The 27899-nt window shown below is 68.0% G+C and overlaps 1 protein-coding gene across 1 annotated transcript; it reads left to right on the top strand.

Moving 5' to 3' along the window:
* The first annotated feature begins 552 nt into the window (after positions 1-552).
* Positions 553-27377, top strand: LOC135313651 (uncharacterized). Its single transcript, XM_064453285.1, has 37 exons — positions 553-1006; positions 1098-1415; positions 1498-1803; positions 1880-2200; positions 2380-2688; positions 2767-3075; positions 3173-3550; positions 3633-3780; positions 3906-3991; positions 4213-4296; positions 4602-4736; positions 4916-5027; positions 9970-10018; positions 11833-12184; positions 12276-12593; positions 12676-12981; positions 13058-13378; positions 13558-13866; positions 13945-14253; positions 14351-14728; positions 14811-14954; positions 15074-15169; positions 15391-15474; positions 15780-15914; positions 16094-16205; positions 22908-23362; positions 23454-23771; positions 23847-24152; positions 24229-24549; positions 24729-25037; positions 25116-25424; positions 25522-25899; positions 25982-26129; positions 26255-26340; positions 26562-26645; positions 26948-27082; positions 27262-27377. Exons 1-37 carry the CDS (start codon positions 553-555, stop codon positions 27375-27377), a joined length of 8838 nt encoding a protein of 2945 aa, XP_064309355.1.
* The last annotated feature ends 522 nt before the right edge of the window (positions 27378-27899 follow it).

Here is a 27899-nt window from a genome sequence, read left to right on the forward strand (position 1 = left end):
GGGGATGCGCCGCCTGCGGCCGCGGCGCTCAGCCTGGCGCCGCCTTTCGCCTCGGTGCCCCGCTGGGGTCTCCAGGCACCCGCGGGGAGGGCGGCACCCCAAGGACGGGTGCCGGCGTGCCGGGCTCTTTGGCCTTTGCCCCGTGCCGGCGCCGAGGGCGGCCCCGTGGAGCCTTTGCTGGAGTTTTGGGGCGAGCCCTGTCGCCATCAGGACTGGGCTCTTGCCGCGGCTCTGGCAGCAGGGACAGCCCCGCGGGGGCACACGGGTGGGAAGGGCCCCCGCGCCTCATGCCGGTGGCAGGTGCCTCGCGGGGGGGCTGGCTCCCCTCGGGGGCACCTGGGCGCCGACCCTCCGTGGGGAGGAGTGTGACGCCAGAAGCGGAGCTGAGCCTCATATTTGGGCACAGAGCACGTTATTGGAGGCCGGGGCCCCGCCAGCCGGGAGATAACCCGCCTGATAACGTCTCAAAAGGTGCTGCCGCCCCCATTGGCTCCCGCCTGCGGGGCTGCCTATATATGAGCCGCCCCGCGCCGGGGGGTCCAGGACGGCAGCATGGTGCCCATCGGGGCGTTGGGGCTGCTCTTGTGCGTGCAGCTGTGCCGGGCTGAGCTCCAAGGCACGGGGGCAGCCGTGGGGGCACACACCACCCCCCAGCCCTCGCCCGGCCTCGGCACCCTCCTCACCGCAGGCACCGAGGAGCTGCGGCTGGTGGGCGGCGGCGGGCGCTGCGCCGGGAGGGTGGAGGTCAAGCACGACGGCGAGTGGGGCTCTGTCTGCAACTACGAATATGTTCCTCATGGCTACTGGGGCGCCGTGGTGTGCCGGCAGCTGGGCTGTGGTGCGGTGGCCAAGGCGTCCCCCTACGCCCCATTCGGGCAGGGCACCGGCCGGATTTGGCTCCAGCCCTGGTGCTGGGGCGGTGAAGAGAAGCTGGAGGACTGTTACCATTTTGGCTGGGGACAGCACTATTGCGGCCATGAGTGGGACATCGGGGTGACCTGTGCAGGTGAGCTGGGGGTACTGGCGGTGCTGGGACAGCCACAGTGTGCCGGGGCATCCCCCGGCAGGGCTGAGGCCGTGCTGGTGCCCCCGTGCAGAGGCGGTGGAGCTGCGGCTGGTGGGCGGCGGAGGTCCCTGCGCCGGGAGGGTGGAGGTGAAGCTGCGGGGCCAATGGGGATCGGTGGCGGACCACAACTGGGACATCAAAGATGCCAAGGTGGTGTGCCAGCAGCTGGGCTGTGGATCTGTCACCGGTGCCTATGTCGGCAGCACACACTTCGGCGAAGGGTCCGGTCCCGTCAGCCTGGCTGTTGTCAACTGCCGTGGGAACGAAACAGCCATCTGGGAATGCGACATCCATGGCTGGGGACCCTACAGACTCTTTCACGAATACGACGTTGCCGTCACCTGCCAAAGTAGGAGCCGTGCGGTGGGGGCGGGGGGGGGTCACACCCATCCCGGCACATCCCTGACCGTTGACCCCCATGTCTCTCCCAGCGGGGTTTGCCCGGCTGGTCGGCGGCGACAGCGCCTGTGCCGGGCGGCTGGAGGTGCGGCAGGGCCGAACGTGGAGCAGCGTCTGCGAGGACCACGTGGACATCAAGGCGGCCCAGGTGGTCTGCCGGGAGCTGGGCTGCGGCGCGGTGCTGGCCGTCCCCGGCACCGGCCGCTTTCAGGAGGGAACGGGGTCGCTCTGGCAGGAGGGGTTTGAGTGCACGGGCACCGAGCCCTTCCTCGCCGCCTGTGCCCGGCGGCCGCTCCACGCACAGGGCTGCAGCGGCCACGCCGCCATCATCTGCTCCCGTAAGCAGGGGGATGCCGGGGGGTGTTGGGGGGCGCCCCCGCACCGTCGCCCCCCACAACGCTCTGTCTTCTGCAGCCTACACGCGTTTCCGTCTGGCGAACAGCAGCTCGGGCTGCTCCGGGCGGGTGGAGGTGGAGGTGGGGGGCACGTGGGGGTCCGTCTGCGCCACCGGCTGGGACCTGCCCGACACCCACGTCCTCTGCCACCACCTCGGCTGCGGCACCGCCGCCGCCACCGCCGTGCCCCAGGGAGGCTCCCTCGGCAGTGGGGACGGGCCGCTGTGGCAGGACACCTTCCGCTGCAGCGGGACCGAGCGGCACCCAGGCGAGTGCCCCACCACGGTGCTGGGGGAGCCCCCCTGCCCCGCCGGCCTCGCCGCCACCATCAACTGCTCAGGTCGGTATGGCACCCGCCGCAAAATCCCTCACAGGCCTCTTGGGACCCCTAAGAGCTGGGCGCGGAGGGCACAGGGCCATGCTGGGGAGAGGGGAGGGCTGAAGCAGGGTCCCGCCACCCCGTCAGGGCCCCGACGGTGCTGGTGCTGCGGCCCCTCGGCACACTCGGGGACGTTGCAGGCACTGTGGAGCCCCTGCGGCTGGTGGAGGGGGAGAGCCGGTGCGACGGGCGGCTGGAGGTCTCCGCCAGCCCCGGGGCCTGGGCCCGCATGCCGGCGGGGCTCTGGGATGCCCGCGGTGCCAGCGTGGTGTGCCGGCAGCTGGGCTGCGGCGCGCCGGAGAAGGTCTACGCCGTGGCGGGCTCGGGCGCGGCAGGGCCGCAAGGGCTGCGCTGTGCCGGCACCGAGGACAACCTGGCCCAGTGCAACGTCTCGCGCACGGCCGCCACGCCGACCGGCAGCCGCGACGAGGTGGTCGTCGTCTGCTCAGGTGAGTGTCCCGGGAAGGGCTGGGGGGTGCCGGCACCGCCAGCGGCCGCCCCAGCCCGCTCCCCTGCGTGCCCCGCAGGCAGCCGGCGCGTGAGGCTGGCGGGCGGCCCCGGGCGCTGCGCCGGGCGGGTGGAGGTCTACGCCAACGGCACCTGGGCCACCGTCTGCCAGGAGAGCTGGGACCTGGCGGACGCCACCGTCGTCTGCCGCCAGCTGGGCTGCGGAACCGCGCTGGAGGCACCCGCATCGCCTCCCGTCGGTCCCGGCACGGGGCCGCTGTGGCCGCACGCCGCTGCCTGCGCCGGCAACGAGGCGTCTCTCTGGGATTGCCCGGCCTCGGCACAGCACGGCTGCCAGCGCGGTGGCGGGGCGGGAGCCGTCTGCTCAGGTCAGTGCTGTGCGCCCCAGCTCGGGGACAGGGGGACCAGACCCCGGGGGGTGCCTGGCCCAGCCGTGCCATGACCCCCCTCTGCACCCCCTCGCAGAGCACCTCTCCCTGCGCCTGGTGGGCGGCGGCAGCCCCTGCAGCGGGCACCTGGAGGTGTTCTACAACAACACCTGGGGCCGCGTCTGCGCCGAAGGCACCACCTCCGCTACTGCGGCCGCTGTGTGCTGGCAGCTGGGCTGCGGGGAGACGGGGACTCTGGAGGACACCCCCGCCCTTGCCCTTGCCTGGCTGGCCTGGGTGGGCTGCAAGGAGGGGGCCGCATCGCTCTGGCGCTGCCCCTCGGCACCCTGGCACCTGCAGAATTGCAGCGACGGCAGGGGCGCCCGCATCACTTGTGACAAGGACACGGACAGCACAAGCGGGACGCCCACCCCGGCCCCGGGGAGCCGCTGCCCCGACGGTGCCACTTGCACAGGTAGCTCTGCCCGTGCCGGCAGCCCCCCGCGCCGGGCTGGCCGCAGTCCCCCTCCTCACGCCCCCGCCCCATCTCCCCCCAGCTCTCCCCAGCACCAGCAGCCCGGCGGCAGCGGTGGGGACCGTGCCGGTGTCCACGGTGCTGTGTGCGCTCCTGGGGACGCTGCTGTGCCTGGCCCTGGGCGCCCTGGCCGTGCAGGCGTACCGTGCCCGTGCTGGGCGCCGAGGTGAGTGCTTGCGGGTCCTGGGGCTCCTCCACCGTGGGGTGGATCCATGGGCGGGCGGCGGCTGACCCCGCTGCCACCCTCCGTCCTCACGCCCTGCGTGAGCGCTCCCCACATTTCAGGCCTCGGCAGAGCCGCGGACGCTCTCTCCGATGCCGTCTACGAGGAGCTGGACTACACCGTGCTGCCGGACTACCAGGAGGTGCCCAGTCGCTCAGGTCGGTGCAGCCCCCCGCCGTGCCCGGCAGCTCTCCCCAGACGGTGGGGGCTCTGCCCCACGGCCCCACCGCAGCACCGGCTCCCGGTACTGCAGCGCTGGCCCGGCCCCGAGGCACGGGGGTGTCCCCCGGTCCCACTGCGGCCCCGCTCTGCGGCGAGGGGCCGTGCTGCCCATGGTGCCGGCTCCGCTCGCCCCCGACACTCCGTCCTGCCCCACCAGGCTCCCTCTCGGAGGGCTCGGGGAAGAAGCTGCCGTATTACACCGGGGACAGCATGGAGGAGAGAGACCCCGAGGCAGCCCCAGGTAGGGCCAGGGCAGGCACAGGCATGGCGGGGAGCCCCGCAGAGAGGGGCCGCGGCCAGACACTGGGGAGCTGAGGGGACACGGCCCCCCTCTCCTGGGCAAGCCCAGCTCAGCTCTGGCTCTCCTTTGCGTGCAGCAAAGCATCACCTTTCCCTGCTGATTAACCCCCGGGGCGGCTCTGGCTCAGAGCCTGCAGCCCCGGCGCCACCAGCACAGCCCCAGCGGCGTGGCCGGAGAGGGGGGGGGCACAGCCAGACCCCTGCCACGGCCTCCGCCTCACCCCCGTCCCCCCGTGCCTGTCCCAGACTCCCCTGCCCAGCACAGACCCCACGACGGCTATGATGATGCCGCGGACGTGCCGCAAGAGCCCCCCGCTCCCGGCGCTGGGGACGTCTCCGAGGGGGGAGCACAGAGCAGCTGGGGCCGTCTCCCACCCACAGGTAAGAGGGGCCACGGCCGCCCGGTGCCCTGCAGAGCCACCTGCGGCGGGGCCGGGCTGCGGTGGCGGGCAGGGAGCAGGCAGCAAGTCCAGGGGGGCTGGGGCAAGACCCCAGCCCGCGCCTGGCACAAGGGACACGAAGCAGCCCCCCTAAGGCACCGGCCTTTGCTCTCCCCTAAGGTGGGAGCTGCCTCCCCACAAGTCCCCCACGAGACACAAGGGAGCCCCCGGCACAGCCACCGGGGGACACAGACTACGACGACGTTGCCATCGGCACCCCGGGGACGTCGCTGTGAGGATGCCCGCCCCACCCCGCAGGAGTCCCTGGGGACACGCGTGCAGGGTGCTGGGGCTCCGTCCCCAACGAGGGATGGCCCTGGACACAGGGGGCACCTCTCCCTGACCGGCACCGCAGCCCAGCAGCAAAACAGACGCCGGCTCCCTCCCACGAGCATCCAGCAGGGACTGCTGCTTTTTTTAGTTCACTCTGAATTTCTGTGTTTGTCTATAAAACCCCAAACTGGCTGCAGGCTCACTTGCAGGGCTGGCACCTCGCTCCCGGGTACATGAGCCACCCCGCGGGGCGGGACCCTCACCCACAGACACATTTGGTGGCCACGGCGGGGACGGGGACGGGGGGAGCACGGGGAAGGGCACAGGGGGATTCCTGGCACTGGCCCCAGGGCCTTCATTTGCCACCGGCCAACAGCCACACAACTGTTCCCGGCGACACGCGGGGGGCACTGGGAGCGGGAAGGGCCGGCCCGGCTCTGCCCCGACCCCCAGCACATGCAGGCAGGACCTCCTCCCCTCTCCCCCCACGCATGGGGCACAGCCAGAGCCAGGGCGGCTTCCTCCCGCCTTCAGCAGCACCGAGCCCTGGGCTAGAAATGGCTCCGCTTCTGGCAAGGACCTCTCGTAAAGGCGGGAGCGCCCGCCTTTGGCTCAGCGCCCAGCGCCCGTCTCTTACCGGAGCACCCGCAGGCGGCTGCCCGGGTGCCGCAGAGCGGGGAGAGGCGGGGGTGCAGCTCCTCCTGCCGCCGCTCTGCGAGGGGACGGGGACGCGCGCTGGCTCCAGAGGCACCGGAGCTGCAGGGGGACGGAGCCCGGTGGGCACGGGCACTCCTCACCGCACCTGGGAGCTCCCGGCTTCGACGCCGGCGCACAACCTGCCCCCGAGCAGCGCTCGCCACCAGCTCGCGGCAGGTCTCCGCGGCTGGGACCTCCGCGCCTTGGGGGACGCAAAGGATCGCGAGCGTTACTGCTGGGGTTGTCCAGCCGAGAATAGAACTCCTTCACGCCGGGCGGCAGGACTCTCTCCGGCGCCGGGTGCACGGGGGATCTCTCCTCCCGGCACGCGCGCCTACTGGCGTCCAGTGGTGACGTTCCTACGTGACGGTTAACACACCGCCCTCTCTAATCCATAACCATCGCACCTAATCTACCCGTACGTTTCCGACACAGACGGGCCTCAGCAGCCCTGCTGCGTGCGCTCAGTTAGCGTTACAGCGACTAGCGGCACACTCACAGTAACCACTCTTAGATTTGGCGAAGCTGTTTATTTACATCTTCCGTCACACTGGCAATGTGAATACCGCAATGCTCCTTATCCAGTTCCAAACACCCGCGTAGGCCCCTTTCCTCGGCCGGTAACAGACCAAAGGCCAAACCCTGTGGTGCGGGCAGGTCACTGGTTGCTTGCACCTGCCTATTCGCCACACGCCAACCTCGTGCCGTGGCGTCACCCAAACTACCCACCCGCCACGGTCGGTTTGCTCCGAGCAACGCTGGGCTCTGCCAAGCCACCATCGCGGGGGCTGACATCGAGCCCGTCGCCCATCCCGCCCCCGCCGCTGTTGACGGGCCGTGCCACGGGCCTACCTTTACCTCTCTGTTGAGTTTTCCCCGTCACTGAGGGGTAACGCGATTCTTTTCCGCAGCAGGCACCGTGTCAACGCCCCTGACGTATCCGATGGTTCGGAATGGCAAAGGACAGTGTCCTGTGCCGGCAGCAAGGGCATTCCCAGCGCAGTATTTAGCCACTTCCCACTGGATTGTGGTTCCATCGGGAAAACGAGACGAAGATCAGGTCGATTGTAGGATACGGGCATTTACTAAAGGCATCTCCTGCAGAGTCAAAATGCCCCCTTCTATTGACTTGCTACTTGAATGCGGGAGGGGTAGACGAGCAGAAATACTTGAGATGTTTTGTAACCTTGCAAAACCCTGAGCTAGTCTGAAGAACAAATTGGCCGCTAATCCTCCCCTTTCTGCTACCGTCATGACAGTCATGAGAATTTTGGAGAGGAGGTATTTGCATTTAGAAATTTCACACTATTTAGACCTTCATCAAAGCCATAAACAGAATTGCCGTAACTCCACGTAGGGCTATGCCTTGTGCGCAAGCGAAATCCGCATGAGCGATGCCCTGACCCCAGGTACAATCCACAAACTGTCCCTTTTAACTCTCAGCCACAAAGGCCTTTCGTTCCGTTTCCCCACGGCCCACTTATCCCAACAGGGAGTCCTTTCTTAATGCCCGTGTGACGGATCCGCGGCCCTACTCCGTCAAGCCGGGCGGCCGTACATGTAGCCAGGAGGACTTGAGAGGCTCCTTTCCAATGCTCTTTCAGAGGCTGGTCCTTCCAAGGCCTTAGACAGAGCCCCTCTCCTGCCTGAAATTCCCGCATACCTTAGGCAGTACCCAAGCCTAAAGGTGTTCTCAGCTGTAGATACCTGTTAAGAGAAGACAACACCTTCCCGAGAGGAATCACGTCTTCTCTAAGATACTGTGTCCCTAGTCATGCTAGAGACCCTGGCTGATGATTTATGCTTTCAGCAGGCCTCCCACACACCGTTTCAAAAGGCCTGACTCTCCTCTGCCCCTCGGTGCCGTCCTTGCCCTCAGCAACGCTAACGGGAGAGCAGCTGGCCATTTTAACTCTGCCTCCTGACAGCTTTTATTCCCTTTGCCGCCTTCCCGTTCTTTGAGTCATTCTTTCCGCTTTCCCACGAAGCTGCAGCCTCCGCAGCGGACGTAAATCCCACTGTATTTCTCATGTTCTTACAGGCGACTGAAGGCGTTTTGTCACAAGGCGGGCTCCTCACTCGGAGGACGTTCCCGTCGGAATCCCACAACGGGGGATTATTTCTAGCAATAAGCCTTCACCTACTTCTCTAGCCCCATTGGTGCGACAGGGAAAGGCTTCTCTGCCCATCCACAAAACGTTCCCACCCCTACCAAGAAACACCGATGCCCACTCTGCCTGGGGACTTCTCAAAAGCCTGTTTGCCAGCCACCGCCACGAGTATTTCCTCTCTTGGTTTTCCCAAGTGGACGACTAGCTTGGCTTCAAGGACTGGTTTGCTGGCAGATTTCACACCTCTTGGTACGACCCTTAGCTCTATTTCCCATCCCTGCACTTCAGGTGTGGACCTTAGCATTGTCCAGAAGAGCTTCCACCCGCTAACGTGTCCCTCTATGGTCTTTGTCCATCACCTCTCTCTTCACGCTTGAAGGTGCTCCTGCTCGATCCTCTCCTCTCATCCACCAGCCTTCCCTGCCCTTCTCTGCCTTCAGCAGTTCAACCCCACTTCCCTAGTAGGGGTTCTAAACCCTTTCTCCCTTCTAGTTTAGTAGGGCGTTGTTTTCGTCTTACCGGCTGCGCTCCAGGGTCCAATGTGATGCTTACGGGCTCAGCAGCGCCAGGTCGTCCTGGGATCCCGGAGGCCCCGGCCGGGGGGGTTCCCGCACTCCGTGCGTCTGCCCGAGTTATTTCATGTACCGGAGTCTCTTGCACTTCTTCCTGTAACACAAACACCTGCGCTTCCAGGGCTTTTTCTTCCGCTAGCTGCACCTCCACATTGCCTTGCTCAAAAACAGTTTGGGCGTTTCGTTTGCTAAGTACATCCCTTCCCAACAGAGGCGTCGGGCAGTCGGGAACCTATAAACGTTTGTGAGCACAGAACTGCACGTCCCATTCCACACTCGCTTGGCTGGAAGAAAGGCCTTACCCCCTTTTTCCCTCCGGCCCCAATAATACCCATATTCTCTTGACTCAGTTTACCCCTGCAGGCATTTAACGCTGAACATGCCGCTCCTCTAGTTTTGATATTGATTTGGTTGATAACCCCCTGGATCGACCGATCGCCACAAAGCACAAAGCACAGCACGCTCAGCTCGCGCGCGCACCCCCCACCCCCCCACCCCCTATGGCTGTCACTGGGTGCAGACAAGCCCTTACGCTGGCACTTGGTGCCAACAAGCCTTCCCTTACGCTTACGGCCGGCACTCCGGCCGGCCCGTAACAGCGTGCACGCAAGCCTTCCCTCGGCAGGGAAGACCTTTGGCTGGCACGTGAGGCACTCACGCCAGCCAGCGCTTAATTCCGATGCCCTGCCGGGACGCCAAACCGGACCCTTTTTAAGGCTGCGACTCACCGACCGGTGCCAGGTGGGACTCGAACCCTCCAGCCCCAAAGTAACGCCTTCATAAATGCCAGGGCTCTTCCTTCGAACTCACCGGCTCAGGGGATCAGAGGATCTCCCCAAAAAGCCCTCGGTGGCGCCGCAGACCTCTAGATCCTCTAGCTCCCAGCAGCCTCAGAAGCAGAGTCCCGCCAGGGTCCCCAGACTGTCCCTGAAACCCAGGGATAAAGCTCCTGACCACCGGCTGTATTAAAGAGCCGGCATGACGCCACTCGGCGCCGGGTGCGTGGGGGACCTCTCCTCCCGGCACGCACACCTACGGGAGGCCATCTGTGACATTTACACGTGACAGGTAACACACCACCCTCTCTAATACATAACCATTGACCGGGCTGAGCATCCTCTTCTGCCGTTGGTCTCCATCTTCTCGCCTTAGATTTAAAATTACAGTGTGATCCGACTTCACTGCGCATGACCAAGAGGCGCTGGGGGGGAGGGGGGCGGACGTACTTCTTCCATCCCTCGGAGGAGCCGCTGAGCGCAATCTCCCCCCGCCGGAATCCCTTTTCCCCCAGCTCCTGTCACTCTCACTGCTCTCATCGTTTCATGGCTGTGGCATCCCTCCAGCTTCCTTGCGGGACGATGGTTCCTTCTCTTGTCGGTCCTTGAAGTTTCTCAGCCCGTGACCCTTGAATTCCTTTCACGAGCTGCCTCCCTGAGTCGTCTCTATTTCTCAGGATGTGGGTTTAGGTTAATAACGGCTCACGCTGCAGGTTTAACCCTTGACTTATTTACACCACCTGCAGCTTCATGCTCACCTCCCAGCTTGCTCCGAGCCTTCCTGACGATGGTCAGGTGGGTGCAGGGGCTGCTGATGGACAGGTTCTCCCCGAGAGAGGAGTCCACTTCTTGGTACCGGAGGAACTCCTGGACCACGTGCTTTCTGTATTTCTGCTTGTACTCTGCGCCGACGAGAAGCAGAGTCAGCCGCAAGCACGGCCGCGCTCCCAAGGAGCCCCTAACCAGCCCGACCGCGCGCCCGACACACCAACGGGACACTTGTTTCACCGCTCAGGGCCTCCCCAGGCCATGTGTACGTACAGCGCAAGGCGGCGGCGGCGGCGGCGGCAGTTGCCGACCCTCCTTGGTTGGGACATGAACGTCGCGGGTGACGCCGACGTCGGGGTCGGCCCCACGAGCCGTCCCGGGGTGGGACGGGGCCCTTGGCAGGTGGCGGGTCCCCGGCCCCTCGCGGAGGCTGGCGGCACGTGGCGCTGCTGCCCACGCTGCCTGCAGGCGTGCCCCCGCAGCCCCCGCAGGGAGGAGGCCGTTCCCCCCGCGCGCCCGCCATGCCGCCAACGGCCGCCACCGCGCGCGGCCCCCGCGGCCGCCTGCGTCTCCGGCTGCCGCCGCGCCGGCCTCCGGCAGCTCGCTGGGCCCTCCCGCCGCCGCCATGACTCGGGGCCGTCACCGCGCCTTTGGGCGCCTTTGCCCGGGCTTGCACATCTGCAGCCTTTCCACGCACAGCCGCCTGCCACGACGCCTCCTCCTCGCCCTGCTCCGTGTCCCACCGCCGGCCGGGCCGCGGCCGCCAGCGCCGCCCAGCCCTGGCAGAGCCCGCCAGGGCCCGCGCCCGTGCCAGGCTCGGCCCCCTCCTCATCCTCGCACGCGGCCGAGCCCTGGCGGCCGCTCCGGCTCCCTTCCAGCCCCCGCGCCCGCCGCTTCTTGCGGGCGCTTGGTCCCGGCTTAGCCGGGCGCGATCCCCTCCCCCCGGCACCGGGTCGGCTCCGTGCCCCCTCGGCGGCGTCACCGCGGGAGGTGCTGGCGCGCCAAAGCACGGCGCTGTCGGTAGCGCTGCAGGTGGCCGGGGAGCCGCGTGCGGTCGATGCCGAGGGCAGGTCCCCGCTTTGGGGGAAACCGCCTCCTTCCTGCCGGCGCCGCGAGGCGAGCGCGGGGGCACACCTGCAGGCAGTGCGGGCAGCACCGCCATGTGCCGCCGGCCTGCGCGAGGTGCCGGGGATGCGCCGCCTGCGGCCGCGGCGCTCAGCCTGGCGCCGCCTTTCGCCTCGGTGCCCCGCTGGGGTCTCCAGGCACCCGCGGGGAGGGCGGCACCCCAAGGACGGGTGCCGGCGTGCCGGGCTCTTTGGCCTTTGCCCCGTGCCGGCGCCGAGGGCGGCCCCGTGGAGCCTTTGCTGGAGTTTTGGGGCGAGCCCTGTCGCCATCAGGACTGGGCTCTTGCCGCGGCTCTGGCAGCAGGGACAGCCCCGCGGGGGCACACGGGTGGGAAGGGCCCCCGCGCCTCATGCCGGTGGCAGGTGCCTCGCGGGGGGGCTGGCTCCCCTCGGGGGCACCTGGGCGCCGACCCTCCGTGGGGAGGAGTGTGACGCCAGAAGCGGAGCTGAGCCTCATATTTGGGCACAGAGCACGTTATTGGAGGCCGGGGCCCCGCCAGCCGGGAGATAACCCGCCTGATAACGTCTCAAAAGGTGCTGCCGCCCCCATTGGCTCCCGCCTGCGGGGCTGCCTATATATGAGCCGCCCCGCGCCGGGGGGTCCGGGACGGCAGCATGGTGCCCATCGGGGCGTTGGGGCTGCTCTTGTGCGTGCGGCTGTGCCGGGCTGAGCTCCAAGGCACGGGGGCAGCCGTGGGGGCACACACCACCCCCCAGCCCTCGCCCGGCCTCGGCACCCTCCTCACCGCAGGCACCGAGGAGCTGCGGCTGGTGGGCGGCGGCGGGCGCTGCGCCGGGAGGGTGGAGGTCAAGCACGATGGCGAGTGGGGCTCCGTCTGCGTCTACGACTATGTTGCTCATGGCAACTGGGGCAGCGTGGTGTGCCGGCAGCTGGGCTGTGGTGCGGTGGCCAAGGCGTCCCCCTACGCCCCATTCGGGCAGGGCACCGGCCGGATTTGGCTCCAGCCCTGGTGCAGGGGCGGTGAAGAGAAGCTGGAGGACTGTTTACATTTAGGCTGGGGACAGCACTATTGCGGCCATGAGTGGGACATCGGGGTGACCTGTGCAGGTGAGCTGGGGGTGCTGGCGGTGCTGGGACATCCACAGTGTGCCGGGGCATCCCCCGGCAGGGCTGAGGCCGTGCTGGTGCCCCCGTGCAGAGGCGGTGGAGCTGCGGCTGGTGGGCGGCGGAGGTCCCTGCGCCGGGAGGGTGGAGGTGAAGCTGCGGGGCCAATGGGGATCGGTGGCGGACGGCAACTGGGACAAGGAAGATGCCAAGGTGGTGTGCCAGCAGCTGGGCTGTGGATCTGCCATCGGTGCAGATTTCGCCAGCACAAGCTTCGGTGAAGGGTCCGGTCCCGTCAGCCTGGTCTGGCCTGACTGCCGTGGGAAAGAAACAGCCATCTGGGAATGCTACATCCATGGCTGGGGACCCTACAGCGCCAATCACAACTACGACGTCGCTGTCACCTGCCAAAGTAGGAGCCGTGCAGTGGGCGGGGGGGGGGGGCACACCCATCCCGGCACATCCCTGACCGTTGACCCCCATGTCTCTCCCAGCGGGGTTTGCCCGGCTGGTCGGCGGCGACAGCGCCTGTGCCGGGCGGCTGGAGGTGCGGCAGGGCCGAACGTGGAGCAGCGTCTGCGAGGACCACGTGGACATCAAGGCGGCCCAGGTGGTCTGCCGGGAGCTGGGCTGCGGCGCGGTGCTGGCCGTCCCCGGCACCGGCCGCTTTCAGGAGGGAACGGGGTCGCTCTGGCAGGAGGGGTTTGAGTGCACGGGCACCGAGCCCTTCCTCGCCGCCTGTGCCCGGCGGCCGCTCCACGCACAGGGCTGCAGCGGCCATGCCGGCATCATCTGCTCCCGTAAGCAGGGGGATGCTGGGGGGTGTTGGGGGGCGTCCCCGCACCGTCGCCCCCCACAACGCTCTGTCTTCTGCAGCCTACACGCGTTTCCGTCTGGCGAACAGCAGCTCGGGCTGCTCCGGGCGGGTGGAGGTGGAGGTGGGGGGCACGTGGGGGTCCGTCTGCGCCACCGGCTGGGACCTGCCCGACACCCACGTCCTCTGCCACCACCTCGGCTGCGGCACCGCCGCCGCCACCGCCGTGCCCCAGGGAGGCTCCCTCGGCAGCGGGGACGGGCCGCTGTGGCAGGACACCTTCCGCTGCAGCGGGACCGAGCGGCACCCAGGCGAGTGCCCCACCACGGTGCTGGGGGAGCCCCCCTGCCCCGCCGGCCTCGCCGCCACCATCAACTGCTCAGGTCGGTATGGCACCCGCCGCAAAATCCCTCACAGGCCTCTTGGGACCCCTAAGAGCTGGGCGCGGAGGGCACAGGGCCATGCTGGGGAGAGGGGAGGGCTGAAGCAGGGTCCCGCCACCCCGTCAGGGCCCCGACGGTGCTGGTGCTGCGGCCCCTCGGCACACTCGGGGACGTTGCAGGCACTGTGGAGCCCCTGCGGCTGGTGGAGGGGGAGAGCCGGTGCGACGGGCGGCTGGAGGTCTCCGCCAGCCCCGGGGCCTGGGCCCGCATGCCGGCGGGGCTCTGGGATGCCCGCGGTGCCAGCGTGGTGTGCCGGCAGCTGGGCTGCGGCGCGCCGGAGAAGGTCTACACCGTGGCGGGCTCGGGCGCGGCAGGGCCGCAAGGGCTGCACTGTGCCGGCACCGAGGACAACCTGGCCCAGTGCAACGTCTCGCGCACGGCCGCCACGCCGACCGGCAGCCGCGACGACGTGGTCGTCGTCTGCTCAGGTGAGTGTCCCGGGAAGGGCTGGGGGGTGCCGGCACCGCCAGCGGCCGCCCCAGCCCGCTCCCCTGCGTGCCCCGCAGGCAGCCGGCGCGTGAGGCTGGCGGGCGGCCCCGGGCGCTGCGCCGGGCGGGTGGAGGTCTACGCCAACGGCACCTGGGCCACCGTCTGCCAGGAGAGCTGGGACCTGGCGGACGCCACCGTCGTCTGCCGCCAGCTGGGCTGCGGAACCGCGCTGGAGGCACCCGCATCGCCTCCCGTCGGTCCCGGCACGGGGCCGCTGTGGCCGCACGCCGCTGCCTGCGCCGGCAACGAGGCGTCTCTCTGGGATTGCCCGGCCTCGGCACAGCACGGCTGCCAGCGCGGTGGCGGGGCGGGAGCCGTCTGCTCAGGTCAGTGCTGTGCGCCCCAGCTCGGGGACAGGGGGACCAGACCCCGGGGGGTGCCTGGCCCAGCCGTGCCATGACCCCCCTCTGCACCCCCTCGCAGAGCACCTCTCCCTGCGCCTGGTGGGCGGCGGCAGCCCCTGCAGCGGGCACCTGGAGGTGTTCTACAACAACACCTGGGGCCGCGTCTGCGCCGAAGGCACCACCTCCGCTACTGCGGCCGCTGTGTGCCGGCAGCTGGGCTGCGGGGAGACGGGGACTCTGGAGGACACCCCCGCCCTTGCCCTTGCCTGGCTGGCCTGGGTGGGCTGCAAGGAGGGGGCCGCATCGCTCTGGCGCTGCCCCTCGGCACCCTGGCACCTGCAGAATTGCAGCGACGGCAGGGGCGCCCACATCACTTGTGACAAGGACACGGACAGCACAAGCGGGACGCCCACCCCGGCCCCGGGGAGCCGCTGCCCCGACGGTGCCACTTGCACAGGTAGCTCTGCCCGTGCCGGCAGCCCCCCGCGCCGGGCTGGCCACAGTCCCCCTCCTCACGCCCCCGCCCCATCTCCCCCCAGCTCTCCCCAGCACCAGCAGCCCGGCGGCAGCGGTGGGGACCGTGCCGGTGTCCACGGTGCTGTGTGCGCTCCTGGGGACGCTGCTGTGCCTGGCCCTGGGCGCCCTGGCCGTGCAGGCGTACCGTGCCCGTGCTGGGCGCCGAGGTGAGTGCTTGCGGGTCCTGGGGCTCCTCCACCGTGGGGTGGATCCATGGGCGGGCGGCGGCTGACCCCGCTGCCACCCTCCGTCCTCACGCCCTGCGTGAGCGCTCCCCACATTTCAGGCCTCGGCAGAGCCGCGGACGCTCTCTCCGATGCCGTCTACGAGGAGCTGGACTACACCGTGCTGCCGGACTACCAGGAGGTGCCCAGTCGCTCAGGTCGGTGCAGCCCCCCGCCGTGCCCGGCAGCTCTCCCCAGACGGTGGGGGCTCTGCCCCACGGCCCCACCGCAGCACCGGCTCCCGGTACTGCAGCGCTGGCCCGGCCCCGAGGCACGGGGGTGTCCCCCGGTCCCACTGCGGCCCCGCTCTGCGGCGAGGGGCCGTGCTGCCCATGGTGCCGGCTCCGCTCGCCCCCAACACTCCGTCCTGCCCCACCAGGCTCCCTCTCGGAGGGCTCGGGGAAGAAGCTGCCGTATTACACCGGGGACAGCATGGAGGAGAGAGACCCCGAGGCAGCCCCAGGTAGGGCCAGGGCAGGCACAGGCATGGCGGGGAGCCCCGCGGAGAGGGGCCGCGGCCAGGCACTGGGGAGCTGAGGGGACACGGCCCCCCTCTCCTGGGCAAGCCCAGCTCAGCTCTGGCTCTCCTTTGCGTGCAGCAAAGCATCACCTTTCCCTGCTGATTAACCCCCGGGGCGGCTCTGGCTCAGAGCCTGCAGCCCCGGCGCCACCAGCACAGCCCCAGCGGCGTGGCCGGAGAGGGGGGGGGCACAGCCAGACCCCTGCCACGGCCTCCGCCTCACCCCCGTCCCCCCGTGCCTGTCCCAGACTCCCCTGCCCAGCACAGACCCCACGACGGCTATGATGATGCCGCGGACGTGCCGCAAGAGCCCCCCGCTCCCGGCGCTGGGGACGTCTCCGAGGGGGGAGCACAGAGCAGCTGGGGCCGTCTCCCACCCACAGGTAAGAGGGGCCACGGCCGCCTGGTGCCCTGCAGAGCCACCTGCGGCGGGGCCGGGCTGCGGTGGCGGGCAGGGAGCAGGCAGCAAGTCCAGGGGGGCTGGGGCAAGACCCCAGCCCGCGCCTGGCACGAGGGACACGAAGCAGCCCCCCTAAGGCACCGGCCTTTGCTCTCCCCTAAGGTGGGAGCTGCCTCCCCACAAGTCCCCCACGAGACACAAGGGAGCCCCCGGCACAGCCACCGGGGGACACAGACTACGACGACGTTGCCATCGGCACCCCGGGGACGTCGCTGTGAGGATGCCCGCCCCACCCCGCAGGAGTCCCTGGGGACACGCGTGCAGGGTGCTGGGGCTCCGTCCCCAACGAGGGATGGCCCTGGACACAGGGGGCACCTCTCCCTGACCGGCACCGCAGCCCAGCAGCAAAACAGACGCCGGCTCCCTCCCACGAGCATCCAGCAGGGACTGCTGCTTTTTTTAGTTCACTCTGAATTTCTGTGTTTGTCTATAAAACCCCAAACTGGCTGCAGGCTCACTTGCAGGGCTGGCACCTCACTCCCGGGTACATGAGCCACCCCGCGGGGCGGGACCCTCACCCACAGACACATTTGGTGGCCACGGCGGGGACGGGGACGGGGGGAGCACGGGGAAGGGCGCAGGGGGATTCCTGGCACTGGCCCCAGGGCCTTCATTTGCCACCGGCCAACAGCCACACAACTGTTCCCGGCGACACGCGGGGGGCACTGGGAGCGGGAAGGGCCGGCCCGGCTCTGCCCCGACCCCCAGCACATGCAGGCAGGACCTCCTCCCCTCTCCCCCCACGCATGGGGCACAGCCAGAGCCAGGGCGGCTTCCTCCCGCCTTCAGCAGCACCGAGCCCTGGGCTAGAAATGGCTCCGCTTCTGGCAAGGACCTCTCGTAAAGGCGGGAGCGCCCGCCTTTGGCTCAGCGCCCAGCGCCCGTCTCTTACCGGAGCACCCGCAGGCGGCTGCCCGGGTGCCGCAGAGCGGGGAGAGGCGGGGGTGCAGCTCCTCCTGCCGCCGCTCTGCGAGGGGACGGGGACGCGCGCTGGCTCCAGAGGCACCGGAGCTGCAGGGGGACGGAGCCCGGCGGGCACGGGCACTCCTCACCGCACCTGGGAGCTCCCGGCTTCGACGCCGGCGCACAACCTGCCCCCGAGCAGCGCTCGCCACCAGCTCGCGGCAGGTCTCCGCGGCTGGGACCTCCGCGCCTTGGGGGACGCAAAGGATCGCGAGCGTTACTGCTGGGGTTGTCCAGCCGAGAATAGAACTCCTTCACGCCGGGCGGCAGGACTCTCTCCGGCGCCGGGTGCACGGGGGATCTCTCCTCCCGGCACGCGCGCCTACTGGCGTCCAGTGGTGACGTTCCTACGTGACGGTTAACACACCGCCCTCTCTAATCCATAACCATCGCACCTAATCTACCCGTACGTTTCCGACACAGACGGGCCTCAGCAGCCCTGCTGCGTGCGCTCAGTTAGCGTTACAGCGACTAGCGGCACACTCACAGTAACCACTCTTAGATTTGGCGAAGCTGTTTATTTACATCTTCCGTCACACTGGCAATGTGAATACCGCAATGCTCCTTATCCAGTTCCAAACACCCGCGTAGGCCCCTTTCCTCGGCCGGTAACAGACCAAAGGCCAAACCCTGTGGTGCGGGCAGGTCACTGGTTGCTTGCACCTGCCTATTCGCCACACGCCAACCTCGTGCCGTGGCGTCACCCAAACTACCCACCCGCCACGGTCGGTTTGCTCCGAGCAACGCTGGGCTCTCCCAAGCCACCATCGCGGGGGCTGACATCGAGCCCGTCGCCCATCCCGCCCCCGCCGCTGTTGACGGGCCGTGCCACGGGCCTACCTTTACCTCTCTGTTGAGTTTTCCCCGTCACTGAGGGGTAACGCGATTCTTTTCCCCAGCGGGCACCGTGTCAACGCCCCTGACGTATCCGATGGTTCGGAATGGCAAAGGACAGTGTCCTGTGCCGGCAGCAAGGGCATTCCCAGCGCAGTATTTAGCCACTTCCCACTGGATTGTGGTTCCATCGGGAAAACGAGACGACGATCAGGTTGATTGTAGGATACGGGCATTTACTAAAGGCATCTCCTGCAGAGTCAAAATGCCCCCTTCTATTGACTTGCTACTTGAGTGCGGGAGGGGTAGACGAGCAGAAATACTTGAGATGTTTTGTAACCTTGCAAAACCCTGAGCTAGTCTGAAGAACAAATTGGCCTCTAATCCTCCCCTTTCTGCTACCGTCATGACAGTCATGAGAATTTTGGAGAGGAGGTATTTGCATTTAGAAATTTCACACTATTTAGACCTTCATCAAAGCCATAAACAGAATTGCCGTAACTCCACGTAGGGCTATGCCTTGTGCGCAAGCGAAATCCGCATGAGCGATGCCCTGACCCCAGGTACAATCCACAAACTGTCCCTTTTAACTCTCAGCCACAAAGGCCTTTCGTTCCGTTTCCCCACGGCCCACTTATCCCAACAGGGAGTCCTTTCTTAATGCCTGTGTGACGGATCCGCGGCCCTACTCTGTCAAGCCGGGCGGCCGTACATGTAGCCAGGAGGACTTGAGAGGGTCCTTTCCAATGCTCTTTCAGAGGCTGGTCCTTCCAAGTCCTTAGACAGAGCCCCTCTCCTGCCTGAAATTCCCGCATACCTTAGGCAGTACCCAAGCCTAAAGGTGTTCTCAGCTGTAGATACCTGTTAAGAGAAGACAACGCCTTCCCGAGAGGAATCACGTCTTCTCTAAGATACTGTGTCCCTAGTCATGCTAGAGACCCTGGCTGATGATTTATGCTTTCAGCAGGCCTCCCACACACCGTTTCAAAAGGCCTGACTCTCCTCTGCCCCTCGGTGCCGTCCTTGCCCTCAGCAACGCTAACGGGAGAGCAGCTGGCCATTTTAACTCTGCCTCCTGACAGGTTTTATTCCCTTTGCCGCCTTCCCGTTCTTTGAGTCATTCTTTCCGCTTTCCCACGAGGCTGCGGCCTCCGCAGCGGACGTAAATCCCACTGTATTTCTCATGTTCTTACAGGCGACTGAAGGCGTTTTGTCACAAGGCGGGCTCCTCACTCGGAGGACGTTCCCGTCGGAATCCCACAACGGGGGATTATTTCTAGCAATAAGCCTTCACCTACTTCTCTAGCCCCATTGGTGCGACAGGGAAAGGCTTCTCTGCCCATCCACAAAACGTTCCCACCCCTACCAAGAAACACCGATGCCCACTCTGCCTGGGGACTTCTCAAAAGCCTGTTTGCCAGCCACCTCCACGAGTATTTCCTCTCTTGGTTTTCCCAAGTGGACGACTAGCTTGGCTTCAAGGACTGGTTTGCTGGCAGATTTCACACCTCTTGGTACGACCCTTAGCTCTATTTCCCATCCCTGCACTTCAAGTGTGGACCTTAGCATTGTCCAGAAGAGCTTCCACCCGCTAACGTGTCCCTCTATGGTCTTTGTCCATCACCTCTCTCTTCACGCTTGAAGGTGCTCCTGCTCGATCCTCTCCTCTCATCCACCAGCCTTCCCTGCCCTTCTCTGCCTTCAGCAGTTCAACCCCACTTCCCTAGTAGGGGTTCTAAACCCTTTCTCCCTTCTAGTTTAGTAGGGCGTTGTTTTCGTCTTACCGGCTGCGCTCCAGGGTCCAATGTGATGCTTACGGGCTCAGCAGCGCCAGGTCGTCCTGGGATCCCGGAGGCCCCGGCCGGGGGGGTTCCCGCACTCCGTGCGTCTGCCCGAGTTATTTCATGTACCGGAGTCTCTTGCACTTCTTCCTGTAACACAAACACCTGCGCTTCCAGGGCTTTTTCTTCCGCTAGCTGCACCTCCACATTGCCTTGCTCAAAAACAGTTTGGGCGTTGCGTTTGCTAAGTACATCCCTTCCCAACAGAGGCGTCGGGCAGTCGGGAACCTATAAACGTTTGTGAGCACAGAACTGCACGTCCCATTCCACACTCGCTTGGCTGGAAGAAAGGCCTTACCCCCTTTTTCCCTCCGGCCCCAATAATACCCATATTCTCTTGACTCAGTTTACCCCTGCAGGCATTTAACGCTGAACATGCCGCTCCTCTAGTTTTGATATTCATTTGGTTGATAACCCCCTGGATCGGCCGATCGCCACAAAGCACAAAGGACAGCACGCTCAGCTCGCGCGCGCACCCCCCACCCCCCCACCCCCTATGGCTGTCACTGGGTGCAGACAAGCCCTTACGCTGGCACTTGGTGCCAACAAGCCTTCCCTTACCCTTACGGCCGGCACTCCGGCCGGCCCGTAACAGCGTGCACGCAAGCCTTCCCTCGGCAGGGAAGACCTTTGGCTGGCACGTGAGGCACTCACGCCAGCCAGCGCTTAATTCCGATGCCCTGCCGGGACGCCAAACCGGACCCTTTTTAAGGCTGCGACTCACCGACCGGTGCCAGGTGGGACTCGAACCCTCCAGCCCCAAAGTAACGCCTTCATAAATGCCAGGGCTCTTCCTTCGAACTCACCGGCTCAGGGGATCAGAGGATCTCCCCAAAAAGCCCTCGGTGGCGCCGCAGACCTCTAGATCCTCTAGCTCCCAGCAGCCTCAGAAGCAGAGTCCCGCCAGGGTCCCCAAACTGTCCCTGAAACCCAGGGATAAAGCTCCTGACCACCGGCTGTATTAAAGAGCCGGCATGACGCCACTCGGCGCCGGGTGCGTGGGGGACCTCTCCTCCCGGCACGCACACCTACGGGAGGCCATCTGTGACATTTACACGTGACAGTTAACACACCACCCTCTCTAATACATAACCATTGACCGGGCTGAGCATCCTCTTCTGCCGTTGGTCTCCATCTTCTCGCCTTAGATTTAAAATTACAGTGTGATCCGACTTCACTGCGCATGACCAAGAGGCGCTGGGGGGGAGGGGGGCGGACGTACTTCTTCCATCCCTCGGAGGAGCCGCTGAGCGCAATCTCCCCCCGCCGGAATCCCTTTTCCCCCAGCTCCTGTCACTCTCACTGCTCTCATCGTTTCATGGCTGTGGCATCCCTCCAGCTTCCTTGCGGGACGATGGTTCCTTCTCGTGTCGGTCCTTGAAGTTTCTCAGCCCGTGACCCTTGAATTCCTTTCACGAGCTGCCTCCCTGAGTCGCCTCTATTTCTCAGGATGTGGGTTTAGGTTAATAACGGCTCACGCTGCAGGTTTAACCCTTGACTTATTTACACCACCTGCAGCTTCATGCTCACCTCCCAGCTTGCTCCGAGCCTTCCTGACGATGGTCAGGCGGGTGCAGGGGCTGCTGATGGACAGGTTCTCCCCGAGAGAGGAGTCCGCTTCTTGGTACCGGAGGAACTCCTGGACCACGTGCTTTCTCTATTTCTGCTTGTACTCTGCGCCGACGAGAAGCAGAGTCAGCCCCAAGCACGGCCGCGCTCCCAAGGAGCCCCTAACCAGCCCGACCGCGCGCCCGACACACCAATGGGACACTTGTTTCACCGCTCAGGGCCTCCCCAGGCCATGTGTACGTACAGCCCAAGGCGGCGGCGGCGGCGGCGGCAGTTGCCGACCCTCCTTGGTTGGGACATGAACGTCGCGGGTGACGCCGACGTCGGGGTCGGCCCCACGAGCCGTCCCGGGGTGGGACGGGGCCCTTGGCAGGTGGCGGGTCCCCGGCCCCTCGCGGAGGCTGGCGGCACGTGGCGCTGCTGCCCACGCTGCCTGCAGGCGTGCCCCTGCAGCCCCCGCAGGGAGGAGGCCGTTCCCCCCGCGCGCCCGCCATGCCGCCAACGGCCGCCACCGCGCGCGGCCCCCGCGGCCGCCTGCGTCTCCGGCTGCCGCCGCGCCGGCCTCCGGCAGCTCGCTGGGCCCTCCCGCCGCCGCCACCACTCGGGGCCGTCACCGCGCCTTTGGGCGCCTTTGCCCGGGCTTGCACATCTGCAGCCTTTCCACGCACAGCCGCCTGCCACGACGCCTCCTCCTCGCCCTGCTCCGTGTCCCACCGCCGGCCGGGCCGCGGCCGCCAGCGCCGCCCAGCCCTGGCAGAGCCCGCCAGGGCCCGCGCCCGTGCCAGGCTCGGCCCCCTCCTCATCCTCGCACGCGGCCGAGCCCTGGCGGCCGCTCCGGCTCCCTTCCAGCCCCCGCGCCCGCCGCTTCTTGCGGGCGCTTGGTCCCGGCTTAGCCGGGCGCGATCCCCTCCCCCCGGCACCGGGTCGGCTCCGTGCCCCCTCGGCGGCGTCACCGCGGGAGGTGCTGGCGCGCCAAAGCACGGCGCTGTCGGTAGCGCTGCAGGTGGCCGGGGAGCCGCGTGCGGTCGATGCCGAGGGCAGGGCCCCGCTTTGGGGGAAACCGCCTCCTTCCTGCCGGCGCCGCGAGGCGAGCGCGGGGGCACACCTGCAGGCAGTGCGGGCGGCACCGCCATGTGCCGCCGGCCTGCGCGAGGTGCCGGGGATGCGCCGCCTGCGGCCGCGGCGCTCAGCCTGGCGCCGCCTTTCGCCTCGGTGCCCCGCTGGGGTCTCCAGGCACCCGCGGGGAGGGCGGCACCCCAAGGACGGGTGCCGGCGTGCCGGGCTCTTTGGCCTTTGCCCCGTGCCGGTGCCGAGGGCGGCCCCGTGGAGCCTTTGCTGGAGTTTTGGGGCGAGCCCTGTCGCCATCAGGACTGGGCTCTTGCCGCGCCTCTGGCAGCAGGGACAGCCCCGCGGGGGCACACGGGTGGGAAGGGCCCCTGCGCCTCATGCCGGTGGCAGGTGCCTCGCGGGGGGGCTGGCTCCCCTCGGGGGCACCTGGGCGCCGACCCTCCGTGGGGAGGAGTGTGACGCCAGAAGCGGAGCTGAGCCTCATATTTGGGCACAGAGCACGTTATTGGAGGCCGGGGCCCCGCCAGCCGGGAGATAACCCGCCTGATAACGTCTCAAAAGGTGCTGCCGCCCCCATTGGCTCCCGCCTGCGGGGCTGCCTATATATGAGCCGCCCCGCGCCGGGGGGTCCGGGACGGCAGCATGGTGCCCATCGGGGCGTTGGGGCTGCTCTTGTGCGTGCAGCTGTGCCGGGCTGAGCTCCAAGGCACGGGGGCAGCCGTGGGGGCACACACCACCCCCCAGCCCTCGCCCGGCCTCGGCACCCTCCTCACCGCAGGCACCGAGGAGCTGCGGCTGGTGGGCGGCGGCGGGCGCTGCGCCGGGAGGGTGGAGGTCAAGCACGATGGCGAGTGGGGCTCCGTCTGCGTCTACGAATATGTTCGTCATGGCGACTGGGGCACCGTGGTGTGCCGGCAGCTGGGCTGTGGTGCGGTGGCCAAGGCGTCCCCCTACGCCCCATTCGGGCAGGGCACCGGCCGGATTTGGCTCCAGCCCTTCTGTAGAGGTGGTGAGGCAACACTGAAGGACTGTTACCATTATGGCTGGGGACAGCACTATTGTGGCCATGAGCGGGACATCGGGGTGACCTGTGCAGGTGAGCTGGGGGTACTGGCGGTGCTGGGACAACCACAGTGTGCCGGGGCATCCCCCGGCAGGGCTGAGGCCGTGCTGGTGCCCCCGTGCAGAGGCGGTGGAGCTGCGGCTGGTGGGCGGCGGAGGTCCCTGCGCCGGGAGGGTGGAGGTGAAGCTGCGGGGCCAATGGGGATCGGTGGCGGACGACAACTGGGACATCAAAGATGCCAAGGTGGTGTGCCAGCAGCTGGGCTGTGGATCAGCCATCGGTGCACACATCGCCAGCACACACGTTGGGAAAGGGTCCGGTCCCGTCAGTCTGGTTTTTGTGAACTGCCGTGGGAAAGAAACTGTCCTCTGGGAATGCGAAATCCGTGGCTGGGGACCCTACAGCATCACTCACAACTACGACGTCGCTGTCACCTGCCAAAGTAGGAGCCGTGGGGTGGGGGGGGGCACACCCATCCCGGCACATCCCTGACCGTTGACCCCCATGTCTCTCCCAGCGGGGTTTGCCCAGCTGGTCGGCGGCGACAGCGCCTGTGCCGGGCGGCTGGAGGTGCGGCAGGGCCGAACGTGGAGCAGCGTCTGCGAGGACCACGTGGACATCAAGGCGGCCCAGGTGGTCTGCCGGGAGCTGGGCTGCGGCGCGGTGCTGGCCGTCCCCGGCACCGGCCGCTTTCAGGAGGGAACGGGGTCGCTCTGGCAGGAGGGGTTTGAGTGCACGGGCACCGAGCCCTTCCTCGCCGCCTGTGCCCGGCGGCCGCTCCACGCACAGGGCTGCAGTGGCCATGCCAGCATCATCTGCTCCCGTAAGCAGGGGGATGCCGGGGGGTGTTGGGGGGCGTCCCCGCACCGTCGCCCCCCACAACGCTCTGTCTTCTGCAGCCTACACGCGTTTCCGTCTGGCGAACAGCAGCTCGGGCTGCTCCGGGCGGGTGGAGGTGGAGGTGGGGGGCACGTGGGGGTCCGTCTGCGCCACCGGCTGGGACCTGCCCGACACCCACGTCCTCTGCCACCACCTCGGCTGCGGCACCGCCGCCGCCACCGCCGTGCCCCAGGGAGGCTCCCTCGGCAGCGGGGACGGGCCGCTGTGGCAGGACACCTTCCGCTGCAGCGGGACCGAGCGGCACCCAGGCGAGTGCCCCACCACGGTGCTGGGGGAGCCCCCCTGCCCCGCCGGCCTCGCCGCCACCATCAACTGCTCAGGTCGGTATGGCACCCGCCGCAAAATCCCTCACAGGCCTCTTGGGACCCCTAAGAGCTGGGCGCGGAGGGCACAGGGCCATGCTGGGGAGAGGGGAGGGCTGAAGCAGGGTCCCGCCACCCCGTCAGGGCCCCGACGGTGCTGGTGCTGCGGCCCCTCGGCACACTCGGGGACGTTGCAGGCACTGTGGAGCCCCTGCGGCTGGTGGAGGGGGAGAGCCGGTGCGACGGGCGGCTGGAGGTCTCCGCCAGCCCCGGGGCCTGGGCCCGCATGCCGGCGGGGCTCTGGGATGCCCGCGGTGCCAGCGTGGTGTGCCGGCAGCTGGGCTGCGGCGCGCCGGAGAAGGTCTACGCCGTGGCGGGCTCGGGCGCGGCAGGGCCGCAAGGGCTGCGCTGTGCCGGCACCGAGGACAACCTGGCCCAGTGCAACGTCTCGCGCACGGCCGCCACGCCGACCGGCAGCCGCGACGAGGTGGTCGTCGTCTGCTCAGGTGAGTGTCCCGGGAAGGGCTGGGGGGTGCCGGCACCGCCAGCGGCCGCCCCAGCCCGCTCCCCTGCGTGCCCCGCAGGCAGCCGGCGCGTGAGGCTGGCGGGCGGCCCCGGGCGCTGCGCCGGGCGGGTGGAGGTCTACGCCAACGGCACCTGGGCCACCGTCTGCCAGGAGAGCTGGGACCTGGCGGACGCCACCGTCGTCTGCCGCCAGCTGGGCTGCGGAACCGCGCTGGAGGCACCCGCATCGCCTCCCGTCGGTCCCGGCACGGGGCCGCTGTGGCCGCACGCCGCTGCCTGCGCCGGCAACGAGGCGTCTCTCTGGGATTGCCCGGCCTCGGCACAGCACGGCTGCCAGCGCGGTGGCGGGGCGGGAGCCGTCTGCTCAGGTCAGTGCTGTGCGCCCCAGCTCGGGGACAGGGGGACCAGACCCCGGGGGGTGCCTGGCCCAGCCGTGCCATGACCCCCCTCTGCGCCCCCTCGCAGAGCACCTCTCCCTGCGCCTGGTGGGCGGCGGCAGCCCCTGCAGCGGGCACCTGGAGGTGTTCTACAACAACACCTGGGGCCGCGTCTGCGCCGAAGGCACCACCTCCGCTACTGCGGCCGCTGTGTGCCGGCAGCTGGGCTGCGGGGAGACGGGGACTCTGGAGGACACCCCCGCCCTTGCCCTTGCCTGGCTGGCCTGGGTGGGCTGCAAGGAGGGGGCCGCATCGCTCTGGCGCTGCCCCTCGGCACCCTGGCACCTGCAGAATTGCAGCGACGGCAGGGGCGCCCGCATCACTTGTGACAAGGACACGGACAGCACAAGCGGGACGCCCACCCCGGCCCCGGGGAGCCGCTGCCCCGACGGTGCCACTTGCACAGGTAGCTCTGCCCGTGCCGGCAGCCCCCCGCGCCGGGCTGGCCGCAGTCCCCCTCCTCACGCCCCCGCCCCATCTCCCCCCAGCTCTCCCCAGCACCAGCAGCCCGGCGGCAGCGGTGGGGACCGTGCCGGTGTCCACGGTGCTGTGTGCGCTCCTGGGGACGCTGCTGTGCCTGGCCCTGGGCGCCCTGGCCGTGCAGGCGTACCGTGCCCGTGCTGGGCGCCGAGGTGAGTGCTTGCGGGTCCTGGGGCTCCTCCACCGTGGGGTGGATCCATGGGCGGGCGGCGGCTGACCCCGCTGCCACCCTCCGTCCTCACGCCCTGCGTGAGCGCTCCCCACATTTCAGGCCTCGGCAGAGCCGCGGACGCTCTCTCCGATGCCGTCTACGAGGAGCTGGACTACACCGTGCTGCCGGACTACCAGGAGGTGCCCAGTCGCTCAGGTCAGTGCAGCCCCCCGCCGTGCCCGGCAGCTCTCCCCAGACGGTGGGGGCTCTGCCCCACGGCCGCACCGCAGCACCGGCTCCCGGTACTGCAGCGCTGGCCCGGCCCCGAGGCACGGGGGTGTCCCCCGGTCCCACTGCGGCCCCGCTCTGCGGCGAGGGGCCGTGCTGCCCATGGTGCCGGCTCCACTCGCCCCCAACGCTCCGTCCTGCCCCACCAGGCTCCCTCTCGGAGGGCTCGGGGAAGAAGCTGCCGTATTACACCGGGGACAGCATGGAGGAGAGAGACCCCGAGGCAGCCCCAGGTAGGGCCAGGGCAGGCACAGGCATGGCGGGGAGCCCCGCGGAGAGGGGCCGCGGCCAGGCACTGGGGAGCTCAGGGGACACGGCCCCCCTCTCCTGGGCAAGCCCAGCTCAGCTCTGGCTCTCCTTTGCGTGCAGCAAAGCATCACCTTTCCCTGCTGATTAACCCCCGGGGCGGCTCTGGCTCAGAGCCTGCAGCCCCGGCGCCACCAGCACAGCCCCAGCGGCGTGGCCGGAGGGGGGGGCACAGCCAGACCCCTGCCACGGCCTCCGCCTCACCCCCGTCCCCCCGTGCCTGTCCCAGACTCCCCTGCCCAGCACAGACCCCACGACGGCTATGATGATGCCGCGGACGTGCCGCAAGAGCCCCCCGCTCCCGGCGCTGGGGATGTCTCCGAGGGGGGAGCACAGAGCAGCTGGGGCCGTCTCCCACCCACAGGTAAGAGGGGCCACGGCCGCCCGGTGCCCTGCAGAGCCACCTGCGGCGGGGCCGGGCTGCGGTGGCGGGCAGGGAGCAGGCAGCAAGTCCAGGGGGGCTGGGGCAAGACCCCAGCCCGCGCCTGGCACGAGGGACACGAAGCAGCCCCCCTAAGGCACCGGCCTTTGCTCTCCCCTAAGGTGGGAGCTGCCTCCCCACAAGTCCCCCACGAGACACAAGGGAGCCCCCGGCACAGCCACCGGGGGACACAGACTACGACGACGTTGCCATCGGCACCCCGGGGACGTCGCTGTGAGGATGCCCGCCCCACCCCGCAGGAGTCCCTGGGGACACGCGTGCAGGGTGCTGGGGCTCCGTCCCCAACGAGGGATGGCCCTGGACACAGGGGGCACCTCTCCCTGACCGGCACCGCAGCCCAGCAGCAAAACAGACGCCGGCTCCCTCCCACGAGCATCCAGCAGGGACTGCTGCTTTTTTTAGTTCACTCTGAATTTCTGTGTTTGTCTATAAAACCCCAAACTGGCTGCAGGCTCACTTGCAGGGCTGGCACCTCGCTCCCGGGTACATGAGCCACCCCGCGGGGCGGGACCCTCACCCACAGACACATTTGGTGGCCACGGCGGGGACGGGGACGGGGGGAGCACGGGGAAGGGCACAGGGGGATTCCTGGCACTGGCCCCAGGGCCTTCATTTGCCACCGGCCAACAGCCACACAACTGCTCCCGGCGACACGCGGGGGGCACTGGGAGCGGGAAGGGCCGGCCCGGCTCTGCCCCGACCCCCAGCACATGCAGGCAGGACCTCCTCCCCTCTCCCC

Source organism: Phalacrocorax carbo, chromosome 5, assembly GCF_963921805.1.
Source record: "Phalacrocorax carbo chromosome 5, bPhaCar2.1, whole genome shotgun sequence".
NCBI classification, from domain to species: Eukaryota; Metazoa; Chordata; class Aves; order Suliformes; family Phalacrocoracidae; genus Phalacrocorax; species Phalacrocorax carbo.